Source organism: Chiloscyllium plagiosum, unplaced genomic scaffold, assembly GCF_037043375.1.
Source record: "Chiloscyllium plagiosum isolate Xiang-an unplaced genomic scaffold, Cpla_swu_hap1 HiC_scaffold_9, whole genome shotgun sequence".
Lineage (NCBI taxonomy): Eukaryota > Metazoa > Chordata > Chondrichthyes > Orectolobiformes > Hemiscylliidae > Chiloscyllium > Chiloscyllium plagiosum.
The window spans coordinates 62402513-62416669 of record NW_028270147.1 but is presented as its reverse complement, the minus strand read 5'-3'; the positions used below and the strand labels follow the sequence as shown (position 1 = coordinate 62416669).

The window sequence follows — 14157 nt, the reverse complement described above, 5'->3', positions numbered from 1 at the left end:
TAAACTGGGCCAAGATCTCACATAACTGGATTGGATTCAAAGCAGTCACAATGGAGTGTACAGTGAATTAAAAAATTCTCTCTCCCTGGCCCCCAACAGTGGCAAAACAAATTGGTACTTACTTTCCAGATCTCGCACACAAACACCATGCAGGAGTACAATGTGCTTGTGAGAAACTTGCCTCATCATGCTGGCTGTCTCAAAGAAAGGCTATGGAGAAAATACAATTATTTCATTAGTTTCAATATATAAAACTGATGAGTTTCCCAATGATTTTTTTTTTGCAACTTCAGCTCATCAGTAATAAAACTACTCAAAATCAGGAATCATAGAATCCCTACAGTGTGGAAGCAGGTCCTTTGGCCCATTGAATCCACACCAACCCTCCAAACAGCACCACACCTAGACACACCCTCTATCCTATCCCTGTAACCCTGCATCTTCTATGGTCAATCCACCTAACCTGCACATCTTTGGACAGTGGGAGGAAACCAGAACACCCAGAGGAAACCCACACAGACAAGGGGAGAATGTGCAAACAGTTGGCCAAGGACAGAATCAAACCCACGTCCCTGTGAGGCAGCAGTGCTAACCACTGAGTCCCTGAGCTGGAACAGATTTAAAATAACAAATTTTAAAGTAGACTTTAAAATAACACTAGGATTCTAATGCTGGAGGAGTGCACAAGTATAGGAAAAGAGGTGGTCATGATGGAAGTTAAACAAGAAATAGAATTAGAAATTTGAGGCATTGGGGAACCAGAAGTCAACGTGCAGCAGCGAGGACATGAGGTGATGAGCAAATGAGGCTTGAAGCAGGATATATAGTCAGGAGATATTTTAGATAAGTTGAGGGAAGTAGAGAATGGCAGCCAGGAAAATGTTGAAATAATTGAGTCTAGGTACGATAAAGACATAAATTTAAACAGCAGATATGCCAATGTAGGGGTTGGAGTAGTGTTGAGGGGATTAATGTTTATTGGTTAAAGTTAAAGTGCATTATGCTTTCAAGCATGCAGTTGTAATAATAACAGCTTAAGGATAACAGCATTGCTATGAATAGCAAGTAGTGAAAGGAAGCTGAAGGCCAGATAGTGCAGTTCAGTTATCACAGAAACTAGCAGACCCCAAGCTGAATGTTGAGATAACAGGGTGCTGCATGAAGTTTAGAACTATAAATGTACTGCAAACTCTACAACTGAGAAGTTCTTTGGATGACTGAGATATGTACATGTCCGAATAATAGCTTTGCTTCCTTGACACCCTCGAAGTTGCAATAGCCATTTTTCACCACACCAGAGTGGTAGCTTGCAATGTCATAAGAGGTTCATGTGGAAAAGATTTCTGATCAAGTGAATTGGGTTTGAAATTCTATTCAGAATTAAGTAGGAATTGAAGATTGATCGTCTTTAGTTTACAAGTTACTTATTGGTGAATTGTTAAATTTTCTTCCCTTCTCTTTGCTCCCCCTGTTGGTTTCCAAATAAAACAGACATTTGAAAGATTGAATGTAAACTGACCATCAAGTTTTAAAGGCTATTTTTTTCCAGCAGAGATGGGATCCAGACTAAATGTAGAGTGTATTGTATGTGAAAACATTAAAGTTCAGCTTTTTTTTTAAAAAGGAGAGCTTAGCTTTCCCCAGGCAATTAAACATTCTTCAATACATTTGAGGTTACTAGTAAAAAAATTAATTCAAAAGAATTTAACTAAATCTAACAAAGTGACTGACAATATTTCTCACTGACGGTGTTTAAGGTCTGCCAGGGCCACAGAGCTCCTGCACTCACTACAGCCTTGATCCAAACATAGACAAAAGAGCTGAATTCCAGAGGTGAAGTGAGAGTGACCAATCTTGGCACAAAGGCAGAATTTTATCAAGTATGATATCAAGAAGCCTTCACAAAATTGGAACCAATGAGAATCAAGGGAAAAACCTTTATACTGATTGGAGTCATACATAGCATAAAGGAACATTGTTATAGTTGTTGCAAATGAATCATCTTAGCTCCAGATATCACTGTCGGAGGCCCTCAGGGTAGTATCCTACACTAAAATGAATTCAGCTGCTTAAATGACTTTCCCTCCATTATAAAAAGTCAGAAGTGGAGACCTTCACTAATGTTCAGCACCAATCACTGCTCCTCAGATACTGAAGTCACTTGTGTTCATATGCAAGAAGACCTGGCCAACATTCAGGCATTGGCTGATATGTGGCAAGTAACTTTTGCGCTACACAGCAATTAGACAATGAACAACAAGAATCTCTAACCATTGCCCTGGATATTCAGTGGCATTACCACCACTGAATCACCCATGATCAACAGCCAGGGAATTATCATAGATTATCATAAACTGGACTGGCTGTATAAATATTGTGGCTACAAGAGCAGTTCAAACGCTTGGAATTCTGTGATGGCTAATTCATCTTTTGTCTCCCCAATGTCTGTTTACTGCTTACAAGGTTCAAGATTGGACTGTGATGAAATCTCCATTTGCATGGATAAATGCAGCTCTCCCAATATACAAGAAGTTTGCCATCATCCAGGACACTGCACCCTGCTTGATAGGTGCTATATTGACCAATTTTAACAGCCATCCCCGTCACAACCAAAAATCCTGCAAACTTCAAACTTCTCTCAAATCTACACATCATCAGGATTTGGAAATATACTGCCATTCCGTCACTGTTACTGTCTCAAAATCCTGGAACTCCCTTTGCAACGGCACTATGGATGGCCCTACACCACAAGAACTGCAGCAGTTCAAGAATGCAGCTCACAACTGCCTTCCCCTGGACAATTAGGGATGAGCAATAAATGCTGCAGCGATGCTCAAATCCCATGAACAACTAAATTAAAACATGCAGTGCAGTTGTGGCTTACCAGAGAAATGTCTCTGTGACTGGGATCAAGAATTTTGAGGACCACCCGGATGTCCTTTGTATTGTAGAAACTTTCATTCTCTTCATCGTCATCTTTGTAATTCAATGTCCCTGAATAAATGTTTGTTCTGGTCCCTCTTCCAAGGTGTTCCAACTGGTATTGGGTAAAATAAAACACATGTTTAATTAGACTAGATGCCATGGAATGTCACCCACCCCACACCCACACAATAAATAAAACAGAAAACATGCAATGTTATTTGCCTCTTTGCAATACAATAAATAGAGAAATGGAAGACTGATTTGGGTCAGCATTTGTTTTGGTATATAAGCAAAAGAAAAACACTGGAGCCCCTCTCCCTTTCTATAACACCACTAATTGATGGACTGATTGGTAGAATTTCCTTTCTGCTGAGTTTCTTAGCTCAATCTTATTGCTATCCAATGGTTGTTTGATTGATTCAATGCCAAACACTGAGTTACGATAGGATTTAAACATTGGACGTTAAAATATGACAGTGAGGATTTTCACTGTTATTCACCATCAGTCCACCAATCGCCAGGACATGCAAATGCTCAATCACTAGGTGAGAGCAACATCAGATTTAGCTATGATGGGTCTTGGTGCCAACAAAGCATGGCAACATTTACTATTGAGCTTCATATGAAAAGCCTCAGTCATCTGCAGAACTGAACCCCAACATAAATCAGCAACAGTGAGCCCACCTGACAGATCTCCTCCTTGCGAATTCGGTGGAAGCTCAATTGACTTAAATTGTAGTTGTTTGCAGTCAGCTGTGAAATCTGGGACTGGCTTTTTGTCATCACTAACAGGTTTGAGATTTCTACAGCAAAGAAAATATTAGAAAAACATTTGGAAATGTTTCTTTCAATACAAACAGCCCATGTACAATCTGTAGTGCTTGACTCCATGTGAGGAAGAGGTTTTGGAAAATTAATCTACTTTCTCATTCTTTTCTGCAGCAACTGAATCGTCAATGCAATGGGAAACAAAACTGAGAATGTTTCAAGGAGGAACAGTACTTTGTGTATAAATCAGCTCCTGCACAGGTAAAGGGAACTAGATCATTCCTGATTCATAGGAAGGGAGATGGGCTTGGAAGAGGAAGGAAAAAACTGTCAATGTTTGTCAGTTCCTCAAACAAAACCTAAATGACAGACTAAGTTGAGCAGCTTTGTCACAGTCCCATATTCTTGCAAGTCTAAACCGTTTCAAGGACCAATGTCTACCCTAATTACTTTTTCGAAAAAAATTTCCCTGATGCGCTAATTTGCATTCTTTTCTTATTAGATCTGCCTTTGTATTTCAATCAACATGATGTTTTACACCAATGACAATGATTGGATGAGAGTTTGTAGACAGTAAGGGAATGAATGTTGAAGACACATCCTAACTCACTAGCCTCCTGAAAATGTAATTAAAAATAAAGATATGTACAACAAGATGGGCCAGTTGTTTGGAAAGTTTTGCGACATGGCGATTAGAGTCAATTCGTGGAGGGAAAAAGATAACAAGAGTGCATGTGGTTGATGGGTACTTGGGGTGGGGGTTGCCTGTGGGAGATAGAGTCATATGCGCAGAAAGGCCAGAGGAATGTTTTTTGTTTTTTTTCATGGACTACAGTACAGTGTCAGAGTACACAACAATAATTGTGACGGACCCAAATTTGCAGCAAGCGGTCTCTGTTCTCATTCCAGGATTGGTCATCTAGGAAAGGTCAGGAGAAAAGGACAGAGCCACAATCTTAGTTTATGAAATCCACTTCTGTGTTAAGGATGAGGACTTGCTTCAGATCTCTTCCTCACATCTCTCATTATACGAAATAGAAGATACCGAGAGGAGCCCCTACCTTCAGATATTTGGTTGTTGTAGTTATTAATTGCAACTGACAGCAATATAGTCCTAAGACATCAGCAGTAAACAAAACATTTTAAGAACAGAGAACAAAGCAAGTCAGATAGTAAAGTAACGATAAAATGCAGCAAAAGAATGTCATTGTTTAAAAAAGTTACACATTTCATCCCCAACAGTTTAATGCGTATGTGTTTTATATATATTTTAATGTAATTTATTTTAAAACTTTGGATTTGAACTACTGGTATGTGGGTTTTGGTCTGTGTCTCTGAAGAAGTTTAATGATAAACTTATAGATATGTGTAGCCACGGTGATTTTACAGAAAAATAAATCTGAGTGTGTTTCTGGTGTGTAATGAGGTTTTGTTTAGAGTAAAGAGTTAATGCATTAGACTTTCAGTTTAATAAGTCAGAGATTTTTTTGTTTGTTCATTGAATATAGGTTTGGCTGGCTCGGTTATCATTTACTATCCATTCCTAATTTGCGCAGGAGACAGTTAAAAATAAACCACATTGCTGTGGATCTGGAATCAAGTGGGTCAAATCATGTAAAGACAGCAGATTTCTTTCTTGAAGGACATTAATGAACCAGATGGGTTTTTCCAACAATCAACAATAAACAATAGTTTCATGGGCGGAATTAGAATCTTTAATTCCAAATTGTATTGAATTCAAATTTCACCTTCTGAAATGACAAAATTTGAACCTGCATCCCCAAAACATTACCTGGATTAATAATCTAGTGATAACACCATTAGTCCACCACCTCCACTCTCTTGATTAGACAATATACTCATAATTTAGAAAAAGCTTTGGCATGTTAGTCAGGGACTTGGCTGAAGCTAGATATGAACAACATTTGCTCCTGAGAAAGGGAGATAATTTAGAACTGTTAAGAATAGGTTACATCAGTGTCAAGAAATTAGTTTCAAAGCTCCAGACCAGAAATGTTTAGTTGAAATCCTGATTGGAGTTATTTAAAGCTAAGAAAGTCTAAGCTTAGTTGTATGAAGGCTCAAGGAAGAGGGGATCAGACTCTCAAGACTGGTGAATTGAAGCCACAGCTGTCAAACCTGTGTGGTACAGAAAGGAATTCTGTTTGTCATTTGAGTACTGGAATGTTCTGTAGGGATGACTGATTATAGTTTGCTACACGTTTCTAAATCATTAAACGTGTATTATATGTAGAGAGTTTAGATTATTTTATTTCATTTCTTTTGTATAATAAACTTCTGCTTATTGTTAAAATCAAATCTTCAGCAAAACATGATTAAGTTTCAGTATTGTTTATATAACCATCTTATTAGAATAAAAAAGAATGAAGCATCAAGCTGAATTTCAATCTGGGATCTAATTTGTCCTGTAATAACATCAACTGGAACAACAGAAAACAGTTTTTAATATATCAACTGAAAAAGACCAGTGCTCTTTACAGACTACTGCAAAGGTATATTTTTGACAACAGATTACAGGAAACTTTAATTTCTACCTAACTTCTGCTGCACCTAACCTTGCAAATGTTTAATCTCACATCTGGGTGCACACAGTAAGAAATTGTTCACTCACAGTATTATCATTCCTCATTTGAAATAAACATCACAAAAATTGAAAAATTACACCAATGAATAATTTGCAGACAGTTTGTAAGATGCATTTCATTTTAAAGTTAGAAACTCTCAGGTGAAATGCTTTGCTACTTTACGAGCAAGTCTGATGCCTGCTAATGCCACTAAAAGACATTAATCGCCTTAAGGCAGCATTTCTGCAAGCTACCAGCTTCAGGCTAGTTTCTGCAGTATCTTTTCGAGATACTATTCTCAGGAATACATTTGGTATATAAATGCTTGAAATTCTACTCTATAATAAATAATAGTTAAATTTAAATCCTCATGAGATTTAAAATCTACATGCTGTCATATAAAAACAGCATGAAACTCCAGCCTGACAAGACCGAGCATAACTTCCTTGAAGAGTGAAATTTGGCCCACATTCTGATCTATATTGCAAGTTAAAAGCTAAATTCATAGTATAAACACATTCTCATTATACCAATTTGTATCGCATAATACATGTTCCAAGTAATTTGTGAATCACAGCAGAGGACAGAATTGACTTAGCAAGGGTAGACAGCTAATGGGAACAGAACCTAAAGTAGAACTAAAGAAACAGTTCAAAATGCAAGATTTCAGTGGGAGTTACTTCTGCTTACTTTGGGTCAACTTCGTAGACCAAACAGCTGGTGCTGCTGAGATCTTAGTATCATTATGGAGTTCTACAGCCTGGGATGGGGGCATTTGGATAAAGACAAGGAGCAGGGAGGCAGCTAGCAAAACAATAACTTATAATGGGAGACTTAATTCTTACACAGATTAGGAGGCGAAAAGTTAGGAACAAGGGGGAAACAAAGGAATTTGGATGTCCAAGAACAGAGATTATTAAAAACTAAACCACTAATGTAGTAGACAACAATCAAGGGCTAATGGATTTTGTCCTTTATATCAACTAATGGAATGCAATGGTGAGGAAGTGGTGTATCAGATGTACAGATGGTTAAACTCTAGCTGGAATAAGTTCCATTTTGGGCATAACAACTCAGGACAGATATTCTGGCCTTGGAAGTGGTGGATGTAAATCTGCCAGATTCGTGACATTCATCAGAACACGACCTGTGTAAATGTACGTGCCTAAATGTAGCATGTACATCTTTGAGTACTGTCAGCTATTGGCAGACCTGAATGATGTGTTTAAAGTCTTAAAGAGATTGAATAGGATCAGTACATCACAATTATTTCTTTTGGTGGAGGAATTCAAATAAAGTGAATGTGATCTTAAAATTGGCGCTAAGTCATTCACGAGTGAAATGAAGTAGGATTTTTTGACACAAAAAGTGGAAGATGCTGGGTCAACTGAAATTATCAAGACTGACATTGACAGAATTTTATTAACGGTATCAAGTGTTCAGGGTCAAATGGAATTGTGACACAGATCAGCATTGACCTAAATGTGCAGCACGCCAGGCTCAAGTAACAGTGTAGACTATCTGAGTAGTGATGCGGATTGTTGATTTGTATCTAAAATAAACTAAACTTTTATGTTGAAAGGTCATTCAAGACCACGTTGGGTTAAAGAGATTTCACAATGGTAGTTGCTCATGTGACAATAACTGTATCTCTAGTGAGCACTGGCCTAGATGATTTCTCTGCGCTCGTGTATCTTTTTTTGCAGCTATAAGCGTAGATAATTTAAAGTTCAAAATGTAGAAGGTGTATGCCTGTTAAAAGGACTGTGTGGGCGTATGTGTGGGACTGCATGTGTGTGTGGGCTTGAGGAGTGTGTCGGTTTCTATGTGTGGGTTCAAAGGAGGAAAGGTGCACACATGTGGCTTAGTACATTGTCAACCCACAAATCTAGATACAGGCAACAAATTACTTATTGGCAATTCATTTTAACAAATCAATACTGGATGCATACTAAAGCTCCATGTGTGAAATTATGCAGAAATAACAGCTGTGAACAGTGGGTTGTGAATGAGGGATTAACTAGCTTTGGATTTAAACGTAAATTCGAAATGGATAAATATTCATAATCTTCAGAATATTTGCTTAGAATTTACAATATAATGAACTTGTAGTTTTTCTGAAGGAACAATAGAAACATATTAAACTCCAGTTCAAGTCAACCAGTTCCTGCAATCAAACAGGAAACAAAGTTGATAAACATGGTAAGACCATATTAACTATATCCTTTCTACACTGAATATTCTTTTCACCTAAATTTTTTGAGAATGTGTGTGGGAGGTGAGGAGATCAATTATATTTTTTTTAATGTGAAAGGCCAAGCATAATGTATCACATTTGAAGATTTCTTGAAGAGAATAGTTATTTTAGCAAATTCTCCAAATAAACCTCCAACGTTAAAATAACTAAGGATTTTGAAATACAGCTAGTAGGGTGCAGCAAATCACACCAGCCACAGCTAAAGGTCAGTCAAAGCAAGATATTTTGATAAGGAGCTTCCTTTTGCAGTAAACACACAAAGAAAACAAATTCCTTAGACCCCTCTGCACAAAACAAAGTTGAACAAAAACATTAAATATTTAAATGGAGAGAATTATAGTACTGCCGACCACATTCATTAGCTGATTTAATCGTCCCCTTCACATCTTTTAGTCACAGTAAAAACCTTGTGCAAATTAATTGTTTCATTAAGTTACTAAATCTTCTGAAATGATTTGTTCTCAATATGATGTAGCAATTAGTGACCCTGGCAATTTATCACATTTGTAAAGAAACTGATATGTGATGGATATTAGACGTGTCAGACACAGATCTCGATAGATCGACTTTGCAACTTATGCCACCTATCCATGATTTATTAATGATGTCTGCCAAAGAAAATTTTAAATCTACATTTACTTTAACATAGAGTGGTACAAAGATAGAAAGACTTGTATTTATGCAGTGCCTTTAATGATCACCAAGTGTGGCAAAATATTTTAAAGACAATGAAGTATTTTTGAAGTGTAGACATTGTTGTAGAGGAGGAAATGCAGCCAAATGCAACCAGCAACTGCCATAAATGGCAATGCCACAATGACCAGTTAATCTACTTTTGTGATGGTGCCTCCAGCATAATCACCAGGATACTGGGGAAAAGCTCCTTGTTCTCCTTCAAAACAGTACCATAGGATCTTTTATGTCTACCTGAAAGGGCACACTGGGTCTTCCTTTAACATCTATCCAAGGAACAGCACTTCCTAATGTGCAGCAAACTCTCAATACTTCACTGGAGCATCAGCCTTCGTTTTTCTGCTCAAGTCTGGAATAGGACCTCAACCCACAACCTCTGTTTCAGCTGTGAGAGTGCTACCCACTGATCAGAGCTGACACACATGGTACTTAACTCTCTATGGGGCTTACTTTGAACATAATTCTTTTCATATTTGTAAGGCAGCTCTTTTTAAGAATGAATCAGTGGAGGGGTAGTGGTGGTATCCATGGATTAGGAAGCCAGAGTCTAGGTGAATGCTCTGGAAGCACAGATTTAAATCCGACTCATGCAACTGATAGAGGTTAAATTCAATCAATGAGTTTGGAATATAAAGCTAATCTCAATAACGATGACTATTATCAATTGTTTTAAAAACACATCTGGTTCAGTAATGTCCTTCCAGAAAGGAAATCTGCCATCAGTCTTTTCTATACATGACATTACAGCACTGTGTGTGACGTGAATTATCCCAAAGGTGAGATTAGGGATGGGGAACAAATATTGGCCTTGCCAATGATGCACAAATCTCATGCAAAACTGAAGAAAAAATGTTTATGGCTGAATGAAAAAAAAAGGAATTGGGAACTTACAACATTTGAAAAACATAGGGTGAAAGTCATAATTATTCATTCATCCATCTCTTACAGTTTACAGATCTCACCTGCCTTTGGAGTTTTTGTTTTTATACTAGATATCCAACATTCATGGCTCACCTCCACCCTGATCTTATCACTGTTTATCTGGATGGGTGTGTCGTCAGACAAAATAACTCTCAAACACATAATCCTTGCAACTAAATGCTGTTACAGCTAAATTAATATGGATTAATTTAATTTTTTGATTCAATGAAAATTAAATTGTATAGTGCAGTTTTATTCTTGTACTTTCAAGCAATTAAACATACCTGATCTTATATAAAAAATACTATCAGTTTGCAGCCTTTCCATGGTGTTCACATTGTACGTGCTGAGTGTTGAATAATCAGCAGCTAATAAAACTCAAAAGTTTTTTTAAGTAGTAATATTTGCAGAAAAAGTCACAGCTTTTCAGAAAACTAGGAAATCATAAAATACTACATTTTTGAGACTTAATTTACTGTGAAATCATTTCACAAGTTTTCGTACTGAGATTTCAACTGAAATTATTTTTCTGGGGAAGGGTTACAAGCTGGTCTAGGCACACTTGGACCAGGAAGGGAAAAAGTCAATGATTGCCATCTAGCTACTCCATTTTGAAAATGCATTTCCATAGACCGCGAACAATGTTTGGTTCAGCTGGGAGTTCCTGCATAATTCATTAACACTGATACTCAGGCTAAAACTACATGTGAATACTCAGCATTTAGCAATGATAAGTTGACAAATAATGCTGAACACTGACTGTTTTCTTTATTAACTAATAAAGGCATGAATGAGCGATTCAACAGATGAGCTGAGGCAAGGGTAGAGTTATGGAGGTGGAATTAAGTGACCTTACATATATGGTAAGAAGTTCCTCTTAAGGTCAAATATGATGCCAGCATTGCAAACAGCTAGGTTCAATCTCAGACAGTTGAGAGGGAGAGGGAGAGGGGCAGAGTTAGTTGCTAAGGAGTAGAGTTTGTGGTGGGACCACAAGGTCATGAATTCAGTTTTCCCAAGATTTACTTAAAGAAATTTCTGCTCACCTGGTACTCAATGTTTGAACAAACAATGTACCAATTTACAGACAGCTGACGTGTTGAGAATGCTGGTGCTGGTGATAAAGTTGAGTTTCATCATCATGCAAGATAACAAGATTTTGGATGATGTCACCAAGAAACAACATATAAACAAGAAATAGGATTGTGCCAAGATCGGAGTTAATGGTGTATGAATGGGAAGACAAGCCATTTGTAGGGGTGGAGAATGATAGATAAGGAACCAAGTGGTCAGTGGAGAGGCACTCGACAAGATTGTATACTCAACTGTGTCAAAAATAGTTCAAGGAGAATATGGACAGAAAGTTTATGCATGTCACAGTCAAATAATATATAATTTGTGATATTAAAGGAGGCCAAATTTTTACTGTGGCAAGGACAGAAATCTCACTGGAGGGATTCAAAAATGGAGTTCCAATAAAGATTACATAATTTCTTAATTAAAGGTTGTAATAATTCATGCAGCTTTTATAATACTCACCTCTCGGTTTTGGTGGACAGCAAGTTTTCAGTTGGAAGCTTACATCCTCGGTTTTAAGAATCTGCCCTTTGAGATGACTCATGAGTTCCTTAAGGTTTGTGAAGTAGCTCTCAGAGCCATGCAGCTTGTAACCTAAATCCTTACTCACTTCGATCTGAAAGTTCTTATACTGCTTTGTTGGTCTCGAACCACTGCCTCCATCACGGAAATCAATGCACTTGAAGAAAACAAATTGTGAGATTAATTACCAAATGTATGTTGCCATCTGTTTCATAAACAGGAAAGGTTGAGAATGGGCAAGTTATTTCCTTTCCCTATCACTTGACATAAAACAGACATTTCCTTGAATTTCTCAGCACCAATGTGACCTGGAGTTAATGTGACTCCTTCTTCTAATTCACTCAGGTGAAGGAACTTACAAGGATCATCTTTTGCAACCTTCAGCAACTCCATTGATTTCAGCAAGAATCAGGAAAAATTCAATAATCCTCAACCCCCTCCTTCCCCTCTCCAAAATAAGGGAACAATTGCTGGATTGAGTTACTTGGGTAGTGGATTTTCTGTGACCCATCAGTCTGAAAGCTGAAACACCAGTACTCACTGGTTATTATACAAATGAATGTTATCCAACTTTTCCTGTTTGCAAGGTGTTTTGTAAATATGGACTTCTTTTTAGAACTGCCCAAATTCCTCAAAGCATTGGTGTCGCCATGATAAGGTGACCTGATTACCAGCATCTTGCTGAAAGGATTCCTCCTTTTAGTCTGCAGAAGTGAGAGGACATGAATCAGGGAGAGCTGCTCCAGATGATACAGCAGAGAGGGACGCAAGGTCAAAGTGAACTGCAGGTACAACAGATACTTCTAACCTCTCGATCTCCTCCACCAGGATCCCTGGTGCACAGTTTCACAAATGTAGCACTCTCACACTTGGTCCCTAAACTATCTTGAACATACCACTTTGTTTCAGCCACCTTCTATGGAAGTTAGTGCTCACATATACAGTCTCATGAAGGGATGTCTAATCAGCAGTTGATTGTCAAACATGGAGATGACTGCTTTAACACTGTCCAGCAAATTCAAGTCATGCTAGTCAGCAATTGAGATCAATTTGGTGTTAAAATCAAACAGGAGTTTTCAATAACCCAGTACTCATTTAGAACCTAATTTCACCCTCTGACCAATATTATCTCAATATTCCAATGAAATGAATAACATTGCTTCCCTTAATTATAAGTAGTGCTGCTATACTGGATGACTTACGTAATTGTAAAATAGTGCCTTTTAAGTTACAAGACAAGTCATACCATTGTGTTGTGTGACATTATCATTGTGCTAAATGAGACAGACTTTGAACAGATCTAGCAGCTCAAAACTGGATATTCATGAAGAGGTGTGAGCTAACAACAGTACAACCATATTCCAAACAGCATTATGCCTCTATCTACAGTACATGCACTTCAGCAATTCAAGAAAGGAGTTTACCCACCACCTTCACTAGGGCAACTAGGAACTGGAAATAAATGCTGACCAGTCAGTGATACTCATGTCCCATAAGTGAATTAAAAAAATTATGTACAACTGCAGTTGGGACTTTCACCAACTAAACAAAAACTAGAGAAGCTGCTGTCTAGAACTGGTATGAAACAGATTCAAATTCCTTGCCCAAGAGTTGGGACAATTCCAAGCTGCATAAACCCAATCTGGAAAATTCCCTGTAATGTCAAGTTTTTGTTCCGAGTAAGGTAGGTTTGTTGGAAGTTCTGACACTGAGCTGTGGAAGAAGCTGTTAGTCTTGGATGAATGACCTGCTTTGATATACCAGCAGGGAGATATATCAGAGGTCAGAGGTACTTAAACAAGCATTGAAACAACAATAGAGCCCATACACTTTCTCTAAAATCCCACTCCCAACACCCCCCCCCCCCCCCCCCCCCCCACCCTACCCCTATGTACTCATCACTGCTCCACTTATTTCAACTCATGGCATCTTATGCCTCCTCCCCACCGACCCCCGACCCCCCCAAAACCCATATACTTTGCTTGATGATCAATACTCATTGGCCAAGTTCCATGAAGCCCCCACTGACCCCCAACAAACAAATCCTCCATGCCAACATTAACTTTCAACTTTCAACCCACCCCACATGGCCCCTCATACCAATTCCAACCTGTCTTCCACCCACCAGTAGGACCCTGACACCTAAAATCCCAAATCACCCAGAAGCCACAATGGGCAGACCTCAGGATCCATGTTGAAAAGAAATAGGACAAAGTTATTACCTGCCCAATTCATTGTAATATGTAAAAAGCACTCTCTCTGATAAAGACATATTCATTATTTTGTCCAAAATGGAGACTGGGTCCTGAACATAGAGGTCCTGTATCTATTTTACTCACTAATGGAAAGGTTTGGGCCATGATTCTCACACATGTAAAACCAGAACTCAACTGGGATAGTTTAGTTTAA

The 14157-nt window shown here is 38.1% G+C and overlaps 1 protein-coding gene across 1 annotated transcript in view; it reads right to left on the bottom strand.

Annotated features, from left to right (window-relative positions):
* Nucleotides 1–14157, bottom strand: part of jak1 (Janus kinase 1) — a 123424-nt gene that overhangs the window by 23901 nt on the left and 85366 nt on the right. Inside the window, exons 10-13 of the mRNA XM_043699443.2 lie at nt 11689–11905; nt 3610–3728; nt 2885–3037; nt 123–210 (exon numbers count right to left, since the gene is read on the bottom strand). Of these exons, the coding sequence (XP_043555378.2) occupies nt 123–210; nt 2885–3037; nt 3610–3728; nt 11689–11905 (577 nt within the window). The remainder of the gene's footprint in view (nt 1–122; nt 211–2884; nt 3038–3609; nt 3729–11688; nt 11906–14157) is intronic.